The sequence below is a fragment of the Macaca nemestrina genome, chromosome 3 (genome assembly GCF_043159975.1).
Source record: "Macaca nemestrina isolate mMacNem1 chromosome 3, mMacNem.hap1, whole genome shotgun sequence".
NCBI lineage: Eukaryota > Metazoa > Chordata > Mammalia > Primates > Cercopithecidae > Macaca > Macaca nemestrina.
The window spans coordinates 131,083,347-131,102,252 of NC_092127.1; the positions used below are offsets into that span (position 1 = coordinate 131,083,347).

An 18,906-nucleotide genomic window follows, 5' to 3' on the forward strand; every position below is an offset into this window, starting at 1 on the left:
GTCTTTGCTGCAGGAAGTAGAATTTCCTCGTTCTAGCTAATTAAAATTAAGTGAGAAACAATATCGAAGTTTCAAACCTAAGTAACACCCTAGGGTACTTTGAGAAATTTTGTATTTGTCTTTCAAGAGGTGGCACTCTTCATTCTGAGTCAGTACAAGTCTGGTCTCTGGCCCTGACATTCACCTCTTTCGGAGGCAAGCTTTTAACACACCAGAGGTTTTCATAAAACACTCTATGGCCCTTGATTCACTTTTCTTCAGGCAATGATACTTGTGCTTATGCTCTCTGACCCAGCAATTCATTTGTGTCTATTCTTAAGACGAGCTGACTTTAAGGTAGAAAAATTAAAATATATTTTGAACCAACTACTTTTTCAAAGGGCTTCGCCAGCTGATCATCGTCTGTCTGTATGCTTACAGTGTATTCGCCATTTTAATAGTGAAAACTGCGATTACTTTTGAAACAACCTAATGTATACACTATCATTGCATTCTTTGACTTACCCGAGTTTTTTGTTGTTGTTCTCAATCTAGGCTTTTTCACCTCCACAGAGACTTTGTCCATTGTTCCTATAATGTTTTTTCCCTCCTCTGTATTACAATTTTCAATTTAAAATCCCCCTCACTACAAGGTTCAAGTCATTTAGTTAGAAACTGTCTACACAGGGTCCATGGACTCTGAAAGCCTACACTCAAAGGTTAATTCCTGCAGGATTATTTCCACTAATTTCCCCAGCTACCACACTACCTGAACAATCCTTTACCCACACTTTCCCCTCACGTAGGCTTCTAGTTTTAGTTTTGCTTATTTTCAGATTTATAGACCCATTTCTCCTGTTTGGTATGAATGATTTGAGGTTCAAAACTGTGATGTCTTCACATGCACTTATCAGCACCTCTGCAAACACTGTGGCATTCAATATTCACTGAGGCTTTCTTTTCGTCAATGTGACAATTTTTGATATTCCATTTATTTTTCAGCCTCTCTTTGATTTTGAAAAAAAGTTTTTGGTAAAACAGAAACATATCTTAATTACAATTAATAAATGAGCATATAGAAAAATGTTCCAATGATTAAGTACATAATTCTAAACCTTTATCAATTTTCTTTACTATGTAACAAATTACCATAAACTTAACCACTTAAAAACATCTGCCTCTTATTTTCCATTTCTATTCTGTAGATCAGAAGTCCAGCCAAACTCAACTTTGTTCTCTGTTCAGGGTCAGAAATGATAAAGGTAAGATATGTGTCCAGCTACGCTTTAATCTGGAGGCTATGGTGAAGAATTTTACTTCCTAGCTCATTCAGGCTGTTGACAGAATTCAATTCCTTGCAAAATGGACTAAGGTCCCTTTTTGCTTGGTCACTGTGAGTCAGGACTGCTCTCAGCTTCTGGAGGCTGGCCACACTCTTTGACAAATGGCTCCTTCCATCTTCAAGTCAGCAATAGTGCATATTTTGAAACTCGGAATCTCTGACTTTTCTGCTACTAGGAAGAGAAAATTATCTACTTCTAATGGTTTTCATGCTAATGTATTAGATTAGGCTCATCTGGGTAATATTCTTTTTGATTAACTCAAGGTCAACTGATTAATAACTGCTGTAGTCTGATTGTTTGTCTTCCCCTGCTCCCAAATTCATGTTGGAAATCAAATAACAAAAGTGATGTTCCTGGGAGATGGGCTTTGGGAGCTGAATAGATCATGAGGGTGGAGCCCATCATAAAAGAGGCCTTAGAAATCTGTCTTACCACATCCACCATGTGCGGATACAGTAAGAAGGTGCTGACAATCCCATTACTGGGTATATACCTAGAGGAAGAGAAAGCATTCTACCATAAAGACACATGCACACGAATGTTCACTGCAGCACTGTTCACAATAACAAAGGCATAGAATTAACCTAAATTCCTATCGATGACAGACTGGATAAAGAAAATGTGTATAGGCACCATGGAATATTACACAGCCATAGAAAAGTGAGATCATGTTTTTTGTGGGAACATGGATGGAGCTAGAGGCCATTACCCTTAGCAAACTCATTCAGGAACAGACAACCAAATACCACATGTTCTCACTTATAAGTGGGAGGTAAATGACAAGAACTTATGAACACAAAGAAGGAAACAACAGACACTGTTGAAGACTACTTGAAGGGAGCAGGTGGGAGGAGGGAGAGGAGCAGAAAAGATAACTATGGGTACTGACCTTAATACATGGGTGATGTAATAGTGTGTACATCAAACCCCTGTGACACATGTTTATCTGCCGGGTCTGACCCGCAGACTCTGGCAGAGTGACGGATGATAAAATGTACACAGACACAGGTTTTTTGCCTGGGTCTGCAGCTAGGGAACCAGGCCACTCACAGACACCGAGGAGGGTGCTGTAAAGAGTCACAGAAGCCGCAGCCCCGACAAGCCGGCGCTGTGGGCATGTATTTAGTACAGATTTAATGACAAAGGCTTTGAGTTAACACAACTTGTGGATAATTAACATGGTCGCCCCCCCCCCCCCAACCCCGGAGAGAGCAGTCCTGCACACGGATTATTAAAGGCCAGGTTCCAAGGCCTAAGTAAACTAACTTATCTAGATCAATTCCTTACACTTTCTTGTTATCTACCCTGAGAGAATTCAGCTGCCTTTAGCCAAATCCTCTTTTGAAACTTTTGCAAAACCTCCCAGCCTTCCAAGAAGGTTTGCATCTTCTTCCCATAATTTCTCCCCCCACCACCCTGACCACCTCACCACCATGACCATCCTATGTCTATCTATGTAATAAACCTTCACATGTACCTCCAAACCTAAAATAAAAAATTTTTTAAATGAGAGTGCTGCCTATGTCTATTCACCAGACATTGAATCTGTCTGGCATCTTGATCTTGAACTCTTCAGCCTCTAAAACTGTAAGAAATAAATGTTGTATATAAGCTATCCAGTTTACGGTAGGTGTTTTTATTATAGCAGCCAGAACAGACTAAGACAGTGACTTTAATCACATCTACACAATCTCTTTTGCTATGGAACATAACATAATTGTGGGCATGGTATCTCATCATATTAGGACAGAAGACTTTGGGGGACCATTTCAGAATTCTGTCTACCATAATGCCAAACAAAATATTATTTTTTATGCTTTAAACTATACATTTAAAGCATGCACACATGCTTACACACACACACACACACACACACCCCTATAATTGAAAGACACCGCAAATTTCTGTTAAAAGTTAATGGAAATAAAGATAAAATTTTTCTATCTAAATTTTGGGGCTCTAGATTAGTAACTTTGCTTTAGGAGGTGAGAAAATGAAATGAATTTGAAAAGAGGTGCAAGAGAATGAACTAGAGTGGATCAACAATGAAAGAATGCAGAAGGAAGATCAATTTAATGTTCTTCCAACATGAGACGGTAGGAATCCGAACAGAGTACAAGCCAGCAGGAATAGAAAGAAAAGATTCAAATAGAAGATAATGACAGAAAATACTGATAGAGGTGAGAAATAGGACAGAATCAAAGCTAATTTCTAGGTTCTTAGTGCTGTGGGTCAAGGGCACAGGTTCTGAAAATGGTTAGTCCATCTTTCCTACATTCCTTCTTTTCTTACTTCTTTTTCTTTCTTGATAGAAGAATGTAGAAAATGTTTATAGCTTAACTGGAAGGAAACGACAGAAAGAGTGACAGAACAAGAGAGATGGAGACAGAGAAGGAGAGAGAGAGAGACATTTAAATACTAGAGAGAGGGTAAGTGATGAACCAACATCTGGGGCAGAACAGGAGGCAGTAATAACAGAACACAGTTTCTGGTCTTTCACTGAGAGGAAAACACTTTGGTAAGACAGAACAAAAGGAGGCAAACAATAATACAAAGACTAGTGTGAAAGTAAGTTATTGAGTTGCAGAATTTTGGATAATCTCTTCTGTTCTTAGCATGGTTAGCACCAAAGTGAGTGGAGAGAGCGTGGGCTAAGTACCAGTGCTGGGGTGAGTGTTGTCTTGTTGGAACAACATGTCAGAAAAATGTTTTTAAAAGAAAAAGAATTGGCCAGGCGCGGTGGCTCACACCTGTAATCCCAGCACTTTGGGAGGCCGAGGCGGGCAGATCACCGAAGGTCAGGAGTTCAAGACCAGCCTGACCAACATGATGAAACCCCATCTCTACTAAAAATACAAAAATTACCTGGGCGTGGTGGCACATGCCTGTAATGCCAGCTACTCAGGAGGCTGAGGCAGGAGAATTGCTTGAATCTGGGAGGTGGAGGTTGCCGTGAGCTGAGATTGCACCACTGCACTGCAGCCAGGGTGACAGAGCAAGAACCTATCTCAAAAAAAAAAGGAAAAAAAAAAAAGAAAAAGAGTTATTTGGTGTCATCAATAGTAAAACTGAAACGAAATAGCCCCAATTACTAATGGTGTTAATACATATGGTTGGATTAATTTTCTCTAACTTTGCTCATTTCCACCAGGCACAGAAGAAGAGCCACTGAATTTTAAGATTGACCTAGGGCTGACAGTTTGTTGGATTGGTAGCCTGCAAGCTAAGGACTAGGAAACTGACCATTATAGTGATAGAAAACTAGTTTATGACATCTAAAATGAAGTTCCACAGGCTTGTATGAAAGTGTGGTTTTTAAGAATTAGACATACTATGATACTACGGAGACTCTGAGACATTTAATAAATCAGAACATCAGATACCTAAAGTGAAAAAGAAGTTGAAGTCATTTGAATTTATGAGCTCAAAGAATTAAGGATAGGTGTGGGTCATCTGCCTGGATTTTGAAATTGACCACAAGGAAGAGATGAGTTGGGTGGAGAGGTTTGTGTTGAGTCAGGTGCCTAGTCCCTCAGTAAATGCGGGGAGTGAGCAAGAGGCTGACCGTAATTAGGAGTGGCAATGTGTGGTATAGCTAGAGGCATGAATATCAGGGAAATACATTTTTAAACTAGTGTGCAGCAAAAATTATTGGAAGACTACACAAGTATTTGAAAGCTTGTAGTTGGGAGTTGGAAGAATTCTGACTTAGTATTAAAGCCAGGGAGAAGAGACAATCACTTGAGATGGCTAAAACAAAGTGATGTTTTAGATAGTGACATCCAGACTTTAGTAAGATGATGTGGAAGCTTTCTGTGGAGAGGCTGAAGGTATAGGAGCATTTTAATGAAAGGGAGCAAGGAGGACTCAGGGAAACCAGCTGGGAAAGAGGGTGCTAAAGAGATGTTAAACCAGTGGAGGAGGGAGTGGTACAGGGTGAAGGGGGAAGAACCACACACATTATTGGCAAGGAACAAAACAGGGGAAATGACAAGTGGTCACAGGGTGTTTATTGGTGCATAGAGTGGGGAAGGGCAGGATGCCATACTTATGATTCCTGATCCTGGTATTAAATTTAACTGACAACAGACTAGCCTAATGCTCTGGGCTAGGTCTCTGTGGCTTAACTATTTGATGTATCATAGACATCAAAACTGATGATTATATAAAAATATGGTCATAAAATATATAATTTAAGGTGGAGAAATACATAATTTTATAATGCTATTATGTCAATTTGTGAAATATATGCATTCATATATACAAGAATTAGAAAATAAAAAGTAAAAATAGTTAAGTTTGTACAATTGTATGCTCTCCCCCATCAGTATGTGTCATAATGTTCCTTTAATTTTTTTCATAAGTGGTGAACAATCCATTTTTTCTTTACTTCTTAAAAAGTAACCTTTGTTCTGAATTCCAGTTATTTTTTCTTCTATGAACCTTTTCATCAAGTAGCTGTGGTTTAGTATTTGTCTTTCCAATAGTTTCTTCTTTATTCTTAGATTCTGTTTATTTTTCCTATCCACTTTCAAATTCACCCTTTTCTCACAGTGAATTCTAGCCTGTTCGTTTAACCTTTGAATCCACTTTTCCTAAAGATTATCAATGTAGGACAAACACTAATGGGTTTAAAAATTATCCCAAGAATTTAGGAGTCACCACATGGATCTAAATAGAAAGATACATTTTTGAGGTTCAGCAGAAGGTATTTGCTTTGAATACAGACCAAGGGTAGTAATTAAAACCACTAAGATGGCAATCTTATGTGTATATGAAATTTCTCCTTCTGGAAATAATTAAAAGAGGGGCATATGAGCATCTTTTGTGGAGAGTAAGTTTGGGAGTCAAAAGAGAAGGCAGATCAAATAAGATGATCTCCTTATCTCCAACGCTACGTTTTAAAATAACAGTTAGGGACATAGGTTCTGACAGAGGAAGAAAATATATAAAAATATAACTCCACAGGAATTATGTGACCTAAAGAAAGTTTAATAATTCAGAATACAGACTGCTATGGCTCAGATTTTTTATCCCCACCAAAACTCATGTGGAAATTTGATCCCCAATGAAGCAATGTTGGGAGATTGGTCCTAGTGGGAAATATTTGGGTCATGGAGGCTGATTCCTCAGGAGTGGCTTGGTGGTGTTCTCTCAGTAACGAAGGAGTTCTCACTCTCGAGAAACTAGATTAGCTCTTGCAGGAATGGACTAGTTCCCAGGAGAGCAGGTTGTTAGAATGTGAGGTTCCTCCTCCTGTCTGGTATCTCTCTGTACACGTCAGCTTCCCCTTTGACTATCTACCATGTTTTGACTGAGGACAAAAACCCTCACCAGAAGTGAAGCAGATGCTGAAGTCATGCCCTTAAACGTTTCAGCATGCAGAATTGTGAGCTAAATAACCTATCTTCTTTGTAGATTACCCACTCTCAAGTATTCTGTTAAAGCAACATAAAATGGACTAGGATATAGACTAAAATATTACTTTGTAAAATGCTGACCCTAAGTAGCAATTTTTTTTGTATTTTCCATTGTCAGCTACATAATAGCATTAAAAATGTTCCAAGTAGATTGATGTAGAGTTCTCAGGCATGCTATACTAAAATATTAGTTAAATAAAATAAAGTTGGATTATATCTATTCTTAAAGCTATCAAGTGAACAATAATTAATTTGATTCAGCTAGTTATTTCTTTTTCCAATAAATTAATATTAAATGCACAAGTTGTATGGTATGTTTCTCATCAGAAAATGCTAAATATAATTTAAAGGAACAGCAGTATTTGCCAAATAACAAAACAACACTATAGATAAAAATGTTAACATTATGTAAAAACTTCTTTACAATCTTAACAAATGTGTGGCATTGTCTGTGCTGAAATCAGTTTACAATAATATGCTTTATACTATTTTTTTTTTTTTTTGAGATGGAGTCTCGCTGTGTCACCCAGGCTGGAGTGTAGTGGCGCGATCTCAGCTCACTGCAACCTCCGCCTTCTGGGTTCAAGTGATTCTCCTGCCTCAGTCTCCTGAGTAGCTGGGCCTACAGGTGCACACCACCATGCCTGGCTAATTTTTCTATTTTTGCAGAGACGGGGTTTTGCCCTGTTGGCCAGGCTGATCTCGAACTCCTGACCTCAAACGATACACCCACCTCAGGTTCCCAAAGTGCTAGGATTACAGGCCATCTTCCTCATTTCTCATTAGTCATAGTTAAAACATTAAGGCAAAGAATATATTGAAACCTGTAAAAGAATGTTAACTGTAAGCATTTACAAAAGTGACTTAATCAAAACTTGTTTATTTTTTGCATTTTAGTGGGCTTCTATAGCTTTTTTTAAATAAAACAGAATATTCTAAAAAAGTAGAGTAAAACAGATATTTGTTGTTTTAATAAGGCTTGAAATCTTTTGCTGCCTTATTTTAAAATATGGTATGGATATTTTATTTATATCATATTAAGGCTTTAAATTACTTCAAAATTTTAAAAATTATAACTGTGTGGAGAATGAGAAAAGGATGGAATTAGGTATGAATTTGGGGGGAAACTTCTCACAAAGTATTACGATCTTCCTATTTAACTAGCTTAGTAGCTTTGCCTAATTCATCTTCTGTTTCCTTAGGTATGGTTGAATATAGTTGTAAGTGGCTTGTTGTCTTAATCATAAAACTGGTTTGGTCCAGCAATATACTTTGGAGAACACCACGTAAGTTTAGCTTACTTCACTTTTTTTGTGTGTCCAATTGATGTGAGATAAGATCTTGCAATTCTTATTATTGAATTACAGAAATTAAGTATAATTTACTTACTTAGGGCTTTGAGGATTCTTGGTCTGATTTAACCTAGGTTTCTAGTTTAATATTTAAAATATTGGTGAGATTGGCAGGAATAGGGCTGAAGTAATAATGAATGGTGGTAGGAGGAGGATTTGTTTTATGTTTTAAAATTGCAATTTTAATGTTAGTTGTTAGGAACATCATTAGTGATGTAGAATAAATTAGATGTATATAAAAGTACAGGTTGAGTAATCCCAGCACTTTGGGAGGCCGAGACGGGCGGATCACGAGGTCAGAAGATGGAGGCCATCCTGGCTAACACGGTGAAACCCCGTCTCTACTAAAAAAATACCAAAAAATAGCCGGACGCGGTGGCGGGCACCTGTAGTTCCAGCTACTCGGGAGGCTGAGACAGCAGAATGGCGTAAATCCGGGAGGCGGAGCTTGCAGTGAGCTGAGATCCGGCCACTGCACTCCAGCCTGGGCCCCAGAGCGAGACTCTGTCTCAAAAAAAAAAAAAAAAAAAAAAAGTACAGGTTGAGAAGAGCTATGAAAGCCATGAATGTAGGTATAATGAGGCTATTATTTTTTGTTATTTCTTGAATGATAGCTCATTTGGGTAAAAATCCTGTTAGCAGGGGCAGTTCTCCTAGGGATAGTAGAGTAACAAGGATTATAGACGTTACTAATGGTCATTTATTTCACATATAGGATAGTGATAATGTTGTGTTACTTATATTTGCATTGAATAGTATAAATAGGTTACTGTTGATATTAGGTAAATTAGTAGAATTGAGAATGACGGTGGGGATGTAAGTTAAAATTGCGATTACTCAACCTATGTGGGTAACTGATGAATAGGCTAGAATTTTTTATTGTGTTTGAGTCCTCTTGAACCTCCTAGTAGAATGAATAGTACTGCGATTGCTAACAGTATATTTTGGTCTAGTGAGGAAAAGATTTAGAACATAATAGAAATTGGGGCTAGTTTTTGTCACATAAAAAGAATCATAGCTGATGTTGGGGAAATCCCTTGTGTTACTTCTGGAATTCAGAAGTGAAAGGGGGAATTCCCAGTTTCATTGCTAAAGTTACAATAATTATTGGAGATGCTGTTTGGTTTAGCATATTTATAACTACTAGGAGAAATTAGTTTGGCAGTAGTCATTTAACTTTAGTGACTTGTAGGTCTGCAATGATCCTGCCTACTGAACCTGCATAACTCAAGTTAGAATAGAGGAGAAAAGACTGGACTGGATACTAGAGCTCCTAGATTCTCTTCCTCCACTGTCTAAAATCCACTGTATAACCTTGCAGAAATTCTCTTGGCCTTGACTTCACATCATTCAAAAGAGGAGGCTGATGTAGATAATCTCTTAGGTCTCTCCCAGCTCTAATAGCTATGATTCTAGCTTTCAAGTGTGTTTTTCATTTTCATGATTGCATGAAGAGATTCCTTGCATACCTCCTTTGTCTGTCAAATAAATACATTAACAAAGAAATAAGTTTATTCAGTGGAAAGAGTAGATTCCTATTAAAATATTTTTGTTCTCCATATTGTTGTTGAATCATATAGATTTCACTGAGAGATGGTTAGCTATTGGCAACAATTTTGGTCTAATATTGTTCTAGCATTATAAACTAACTAGAGTTCTCATGCCACCCAAAATTCCATCAGGACTGCATGGAGATTATGAGCTGCCTTATTTATTGTCAGCTTAATGAATCTGACCTGTATTTTAAAAAGAGTCAGACAAATTATAAGTTTTTTTCTATGAAAAGATATGAATATTACTATAGGATCACCACACAGGAGGCAAAGTCTGTTTTTCTTTATGTTTTAGGGTGTTTTTTTTTTTTTGACCACAAATATATTTTCAAAACTCACAGAGCATAAAAATGCCAATACTGTAGAAAAATCCAAACTTCTTTACAATCTTAATGGATTTTCAGCGTCATCGGAAATGATATCAGTTTATAATGATATACTTTGCACGTTTGAGCAAGTTTTGAACATTCATAGAATTTTCAACTTTATTATTCATCTCAAAAGTCTCACAATGCCAGAAGGTAGACAGCTTAAGGTCCCATTTGGAAGACGGAAAACATGAGGTAAAAAACATTACATGATTTCTACAAAACCATTCAATAAGTCAGACACCTAACTAGAAATAGGGCATATAAATTCTGTTTAAAAAAATCCACTTTTCCATTCTTAGATTTTCTTATAACCTTGTGTATTTATTTCTCTCATTTGTGCTTAAATATCATTGAACTCGATTGAATCAAGCACAGAAATATTTAAATCAGTATACACAGTTTCACAGATACTTACACACAAAAAGGTATCACAGTCTTGTTAAATATAAATAAGATTACACAAAACACATATTCATTGTTATAGAAATTACACAGAGGAAAGTGATTTTTTGGTAGACAGATTTGCTGTCCCATATCTACTAAAGGAAGTGTTTAAATTTAATATAAAATATGTTCATCATCAATCAAGCCTATCTTTAATATGCTAAACATTCTTAAAAACTTCAAATGTTTCTGTGCTATATACAAACTGTATAAGTTTAAGTGAAGGACGTGTAAGAATTTAAATTTTTACTCTGCTTTCTCTGGTGGTATTTAGTTACACCTAGTCATTGACTCAGAAATTCGATGACATTTCGTTTTTAAAGAGGAAATGTGTATAATAAGCTTTTTGTGTTCATATCTTATTGACATGTGAATAATAGCTGGGAGATATTTTAGTTGTATTTCTCTCATTTACATGTATTACATATAAACACATGTACATGTAAACTAACAAAATTTTCTAACACTAGGGAAATTAATAGTCTAGATTTTTCTCTAATAATTCAGGGCAACAAATCTAATCTCACATTTGAGGTCTATAGATGAATACAGATGCATCTCTGTAGTCAGAACCATGGTGACAAATGATTGTCACATCCTATGACTACTTGTCTATAAGCAGACATAGTTCAAAGTATATTAATGAGGCATAAAAGTGATTTTGAAAAAATTCTAGTAGTTCACCGAATTTGTTTTACAATGCAATTCAAAGTACTTTGAAATCAATTACATGGCTTTAAAGAAGCAAAGATCAATTTTTTAAAAGTATAGTAAGTTTTATTGAGGAGTCTAAAACACATTATTAACGATAAATAGAAGCTAATTCATATTGAGAGACTACTGTGTGCAGACACTATTGCAAGTGTTGTACTTGTTTTAATTCATTTAATTCTCAAAACAACTATATGAGGTAGTACTACTTTTATTCCCGTTGTAGAGGTGAAAGAGTCAATGAAGAGAGATATTAAGGAACTTGAGCAAGGACACACAGCTCCTATGAGGCAGAGACAATGTTTCAGCTTGAGGAGGCTGGTTCAAAGTCGATGCTATCACTATTGCCATCCTTAGGATTTGGGCCGTATGTAACACTTACTTGAAAAATTGAGTTCATTTATCTTAAAGCTTGCCAAGGCATTCAATTCCATATAACGAAGATTTATTTAGTTCATAGTATATGCCAGGCACTGTCAAAGTGCTTTACACAAAGCTTTACACAAATCAGCTCTGATATTCTGATAGACATCTGAGCTGATACTCTGATGGACATCTGACTTATCAGAGAGCTGAAGACTTACAAAAGTACCAGTTGCCATATACTGATATAAATATTTCTAAGTAAATAATTGGATAGCTCATTCCATCAAAAATTAGCGTGCTTGTCCTGTTACTAATTATTTGAAACCAACTCTCCTAGGCTTCATCTGCTTCTTTTTATCCTCTTGTGCTCATGGAAAAACAAGAGTCTTCGTTTTGTTTTGTTTTGTTTTGTTTTTTCCTTTCTGGGCCAACTACAAGTAACATATAGATGGCAAGATGCTGTTAAAGAATAAATCAGAAATGCTTCTTAACAACGCAACATGCTTCCTGAAGCTAGTGCTTGAGTGTGTAACACTGTGTTAACAGCAAGTTCAGATACATTTAAAAACTTTTAAAATGTCAACTGTTGAGGTTAGTGATAGTGCTCTGTATTATTAGATATAAGCCCAGGTTAAGAGTTCAAGTCATATTGCAAATCCCGTGCTTCTCCGTTCTTGCACACTGAAGGTCCACTTATCAGTTCTAAAATGTTGAAGCCCTGAGTCTTCAGGGAAGACTGCTCTTTTTCACTAGAAGAATCTCAGGTGCTCCCGGTATTATATGAGGTAAGATTTTGGCATTACTGGCAGCTCTTCATATCTTGTGGAAAACGATGTTCCTGTCTTCAATTGAGGGAAACCACTTATTTATCTTATTAGGAAGTATCCCAAGCAGTTTCCCTTGTGAGTAAGGAATAGGTGCTATCTGTCATTTGCTGTGTCTTCTTCCCTCATGGTAGAGAAGTTTTGATCTTACTTACATAAAGACCACCTCACGATATTAGATTTGTCTGGGTCTGAAGGGTTTCTTGACATCTAGCAAAAGCACTAATCCAAACTACATTAATTTAAACAATAGAAAATATTCAGGAGTATCAGCTCCGTGTGCCATGTGTATAACTCACGGACAATCCACACTACATACCAGTCTTTGAGGCAATCCAATCTCGATACTTAGTTACTCTGGTGTAGACCCCAGGTTTTTTGGGAAGAGCACATGATTGTCCCCAACTTACTATACCTACAATGTACCAGATGTCATGATTATCATAAACCAGAGGTCCACCAGAATCACCCTGAAATAAAAACATATTTTAAGTTGTTAACTCTACTTTAATTCAGTGGGAAGGTATTGTAACCTGATGTTCACAGAAAAAAAAAGGACATTGGTACACAGACTATAGACTATGTAATGGGTCACTCAACTGAATAAAAATTTTTGCTAGACTTTAAACGGCATTGTTTTTCGTAGGAAGGCTAACACTCATTCACAGGAAATGGTTACATTATTTCTGTTTCAGTATCCTTAGGTGTTTTTTTTTTTTTTCCTAGTTTGACCAGACCTGTTTAGCATGGTTTAGTAACTACGTATATAAAATGTTAAATGTGAGATTAGCATTTGTAAGCCTAGGTATACAATTTCAAGGATCTCTTCCAAATGCTGTATTTTATGGACCTATTCTTGGTCTTGATTGTATTTTTTGGACTTATTCTTGGTCTCCTTTTCTTTAACTCATCTACTTCTAATTAGTTTTCTTGCTAAATTTTTATAAGCTCCTTTAAATCTCTTTTGAAAAACAAAAAGAAGAACAAAGAAGATTAAGTACATAAACAAATAAGTAAATAAATATGTGGTCGTTAAAAGTGTAGTCTCAGCAGCTGAACTGCCGGTTTCAGGTCCAGCTCTATTAATTACTGGCTGTATGACCCTAGGTAAGATACTTAAGCTTTCTGTGCCTCTTCTTCACTTATTTATTTGTTTCTTTAATTAACTATTTATTGAGTTCCTACTCTATCTCTGAGGCAATCTGATGTCTATTAGGGATAAAATAATGACCAAAAATGACAGGCCCCTGTGCTCATAGAGTTTGAAGTTTAGGTTAAAAATATATATATATATATAAAATAAGCCTAAAAACAAACACGAAATTACTATTATGATAATTACTATGGTAACATACAACAGGGAAATTTGACTGATAAGGAAAAACAGAAAAGTTTCCCCTGATGAGTATAATTGAGCTGATATCTGAAGGAAGAAGAGCTAACCACAAGGGAATTGGGGGTTGGGTGTGTTATAGGCAGAGGGAACAGTGTGGCAAATGCTCTGTGGCATGAAGGAGCCTGGCAAATGCAAGGGTCTAAAAAAGGAAGTGGGTGGAGAAAGGAGTGTAAGAGGGGCAAATAGTGTGTGATGAATCTGGAAGGTAAGGAAAGACAAGTCCTTGTAGAGCCTTGTAGGTCTTCTTTAGAAGTTTTTGTTTGTATCTTAAGACTAAAGGTAAGCCACTGAAGTGTTCTCAGAGAGAGAGCTGACGTGATTAGCATTTCTTTAGAAATGGTTCTGGCTCTTATGCGACTAACACTTGAGAGGAGCATAAGAGTAAAAATGAGGAAATTAGCAAGACAGCTAGTGTAGTTGTCTGGTCACGGGAGGAAGGAAAGGAGCATGAAAGACAGGCAAGGAAAGGCAATGGAGAAATGGTGATGCAGAAATATTTAAGAAGGTAAAACACCCTATTAAGACCGAATCATGAAGAAGTGGAAAACCTGAAGAAATGGAAAACCTGAACAGACCAATAATAAGTAAGAATATGGAATCAGTAATTAAAAAGTCTCCCACCAAAGTCAAGTCTAGGACCAGATGGCTTCACAGTTCAATTCTACCAAACATCTAAAGAAGAACTAATACCAAGCCTTCTTAAACTCTTCCAAAAAACTTAAGATGGAATACTCCCAAATTCATTTGACAAGGTGAGGATTACCTCGATACTAAAGCCAGATAAGGACACTACAAGAAAAGAAAATTATGGGTCAATATTCCTGATAAACATAGGATGTAAAAATCCCCAACAAAATACTCCTGAACCAAATTCAACTAGATTAAAAGAATCATGCACTATTATCAAGTGGGATTTATCCCTCAGATGCATGAAAGGTTCAATATATTTGAATCAATAAGTGTGATTCATTACATTAACAAAATGAAGGCTAAAAACCGTGATCAATTCAACAGATGCAGGAAAACCTTTTGACAAAAGTCAACACACTTTTGTAAGAAAAGCTATCAACATAATAGGTATATGTCAAATACAATAAAAGCCACATATTGGCTTTTATTATTAAAACCATAGTAAAATGTTTAAAGTGTTTCCTGTAAGACCGGGGACATCAAAAGGATGTCTACTTTGATTTCTTTTCAACGCAGTTCTGGAAGTTGTCACTAGAGAAATTAGGCAAGAGAAAGAAATAGAAGACACTCTAATAGAAAAGGAAAAGATGAAATTGTCTTTGTGTATTGACAACATGGTAGAAAACCCTAAAACCAACAAAAAGCTGTTAGAAGAGAGAAACAAATTCAGTAAGTTTGCAGAATACAAAATCAATATACCAAACTCACTAGTGTTTCCATATACTAACAGTGAGCTATCTGAAAAAGAAATTAAGAAAACAATCCATTTACAATAGCAACAAAATATAAAACACTTGGGTGTAAATTTAACTGAGGAGGTGAACACTTTGTATACTGAAAACCATAAAATATTGAAGAAAGAAGTGGAAGAAAACACACAAAAATGAAAAGATATTCCATGTTTATGGATTGGAAGAATTATCACTCTTAATGTTCATTAAAATGTTAAAATTATCATTGTTAAAATGCAATCCCTACCAAAATTCCAATGCCATTTTTCACAAAGAGAGAAAACAATCCTTAAATCCATATAGAAGCAAAAGAGAACCTTGAATAGTCAAAATAATTTTGAGCAAAAGGAACAGAGCTAGAGACATTAGACTACCTGGTTTCAAAATGTCTTATAAAGCAATTGTAATCAACATAGCATGTTACTGGCATAATAAAAGACTCATCAACTAATGGCATAGAATAGAAAGCCAGGAAAAAAAAAAAGCCCACATATTTATGGTCAATTGATTTTTTGACAAAGATGCCAAGAATACACACTGAGGAAAAGATAGTCTATACAATAAAAGGTGCTGGGAAAATTGGTTATCTATATCAGAATAATAAAATTAGGCTGGGCGTGGTGGCTCACGCCTGTAATCCCAGCACTTTGGGAGGCTGAGGCAGGTGGATCACTTAAGGTCAGGAGTTCAAGACCAGCCTAGTCAACATGGTGAAACCTCGTCTTTACTGAAAATATTAAAAAGTTAGCCAGGTGTGGTGGGGCGTGCCTGCAGTCCCAGCTACTCAGGAAGCTGAGACAGGAGAATAGCTTGAACCTGGAAGGCAGAGGTTGCAGTGATTCGAGATCGAGATCGTACCACTGCACTCCAGCCTGGGTGACAAAGTGAGACTCTGTCTCAAAAAAAAAACCAAAAAAAAAAACTTGAAATGGATTAAAAACCTAAACTTAAGACCTGAAACTATAAAACTACTAGAAGAAAATAGAAGAAACACTCCATGACATTGGTTTGGGCAAGGATTTTTGAATATTACCTCAAAATCTCAGGCAACAAAAGCAAAAATAGGCAAATGAGATTTCATCAAACTGAAAAGCTTTTGCACAGCAAACAAACAAAACAAAACAAAAAACAATAAAGTGAAGAGACAACTCACAGAATGGGAAAACATGTTTGCAAACCATATATTTTATATTTATACATCTAAAATATATAAAGAAGTTAATAACACAATAGCAAAAAATAAAACAAAACAAAACCTAATTTTAAAAAATTGGCAAAAGACTTAGATACCTCTCAAAAGAAGACATACAAATGGCCATCACATTCATGGAAAAAAAGCTCAGCATTACAAATCATTAGGGAAATGAATTTAAACCACAAGGAGATACATCTTTACTCCTGCTAGAATGGTTTTTACAAAAAAGATGAAAGTCAAGTATTGATGAGGATGAAGAGAAAAGGGAACCCTTATACACTCTTGGTGGAAATGTAAATTAGTACAGATATTATTGAAAACACTATGGAGGCTCCTTATAAAACTAAAACAGAACTATCATATGATCTAACAACCCCACCTCTGGGAATATATTCAAAAAATTAAAATCAGTATGTCAAAGGAATATCTGTGCTCCCATGTTCACTGCAGCATTATTCACAATAGCCAAGATTTGGGATCAACCTAAGTGTTCATCAGTGTGTGAAGAGATAAAGAAAATATGGTATATTTACAAAATAAATATTACGCAGCCATAAAAAGAACAGATTCTGTCCATTTGGGACAACATAAATGAATCTAGTGGACATTATGCTAAGTGAAATAGGCCAGGCACAGAAAGACATATACATCATTTCACCTATATGTGCAATCTAAAAAAGTTGGATTCATAAAAGTAGAGAGTAGACTGATGATTATCAGAGTCTGGGTGGGCCTAGCGGGGTGGAGAGTGAGGGAAGGGGCAGTTGCTAGTCAAAGGGTGCAAAGTTTCTGCCAGGAGGAATAAGTTTTGAGATCTACTGCAAAGCAGGGTGACTATAATCAATAATACTCTATTATAGACTTCAAAATAACTAACAGAGTAAAATTTAGATGTCTATCACAAAAAAAGTTAAGTGAGGTGATGAATATGTTAATTAGTTTTACTTAACCATTCCACATTGTATACATGTATCAAATGTCACATCGTACTCCATAGATGTAATACAATTATTATTTATCAATAAAAAATAATAGTGAAATCTGAGCTGGAAAAGTAGAAGATGGAAGAAAGGAAAGGATTAATGAACTGTGAGAAAACAGAGGAATCAATGGATAGTAGGTGTTTATGAAGTTGAAAAAAGACTGTTTTTCATTCAGTCAGTCAACACATGTTTTCACCAGTCTATTTCAGGTGCAGTAAATAAAACAGATTAAAATATGTCTTCCTTTATGAAGCTTACATTTTAGTTAGTGGAGAAATAGGCAATAAGCTAGATAAACAAAAAAACTGCATACTGCATGGTGACAAAGCCTAAGGAGAAAAATAGAACAAAGAAAGGACACAAGCAATGTCCATGTAGGTTGTGCATGTTGGAAATGAAAGTTGGTAGACTAGGGTATAACATAGTAAGCATATCTAGGGAAGCAGTAGTTAAAAAGCAAGGGGGGAACACTGGGGGATAGGAGTCAAAAGGAAAGATGTAAATAAGCATTTTTGGAGATGGAACAGTTTTTGATAACAAGGGCCGTAGTGTAACTCTAAGACGAAGGTCTGAGTTGGCTGAAGAGTATAGAAGATCACTGGAGAAGAGGAGGTCTAGGAACTAAAAGTCCAGCATTTAAACAGGTCAGTGTTGCTAATGCAAGGCTACTGCAGGCCTTTGCAGTAGATCTCAAGGTCTACTGTAAAGAAAACCTGTTTCAGGTGTCGCTGTCATTAAAAAATGCAATGGGCGAAGGGAAATGACTAGGAGGCTGGGAGATGAATAAGGATAATTATGATATTGCTTTTATCTCATTACATTAAATGAAATAATGTATAAAAAGTGCTTAATTTTTGGCTTAGCATATATTAAACACTCAATACAATTATTATTATTGTCATGATTATTAAATAAACTCAGTTCTTGGTGTAAGAGATGCCATTTTTTTTTCTCCTAGGTAAAATATATGCCAAACTCAGAAATAGCTAATGGGAACTTTCCCCACAAACTTTTGGCTTTACTTTAAACTTACCTTACATGCATCTATTTTTCCTTCCATGAATCCAGCACATAACATTCCTGGAGTTATCAGGCCATCATACACATCCTTTCTGTTACATACATCAGTGCTTATGGTTTCCACTCTGGCTTGCCGAAGTTTATTTTGTATAGGTCCTATTGCACAAATGGACAAACAAACAAATAAACGATATTCCTCAAATACAATTGTATCTAAGACATAAAAGACACATAAATTGTACATTTTATATTCTCAGTAGCAAAAACCAAAGATTATTTTATTAACATTAGGTATCATCTTATTTTCTGTGCCATAAATGTCTACATGCAAGGAGCCATAAATATACATGTCCCAGTATTACATCACATTTGTAGATCTCTCAGGGCTATTTGGAGCCTTAAAACTACATGTGAAATACTACATATGCATGCATTCTTTTTCATGAGGAAAGGGTCCGTAGTCCTCATTAGATTCTCATAGAGGTTCATAACATTGGTCTTGTCCAACTGCCACATTTTCCGTATAAG

General features: G+C 36.1%; 1 protein-coding gene across 1 annotated transcript in view; it reads right to left on the reverse strand.

The window, feature by feature from the left end:
- Nucleotides 1-11,955: 11,955 nt before the first annotated feature.
- Nucleotides 11,956-18,906, reverse strand: part of LOC105463608 (transmembrane serine protease 11F) — a 77,524-nt gene continuing 70,573 nt past the window's right edge. Inside the window, exons 9-10 of the mRNA XM_011710816.2 lie at nt 18,392-18,534; nt 11,956-12,833 (exon numbers count right to left, since the gene is read on the reverse strand). Coding sequence (XP_011709118.2) covers nt 12,675-12,833; nt 18,392-18,534 — 302 coding nt within the window. The 3' untranslated portion in view covers nt 11,956-12,674. The remainder of the gene's footprint in view (nt 12,834-18,391; nt 18,535-18,906) is intronic.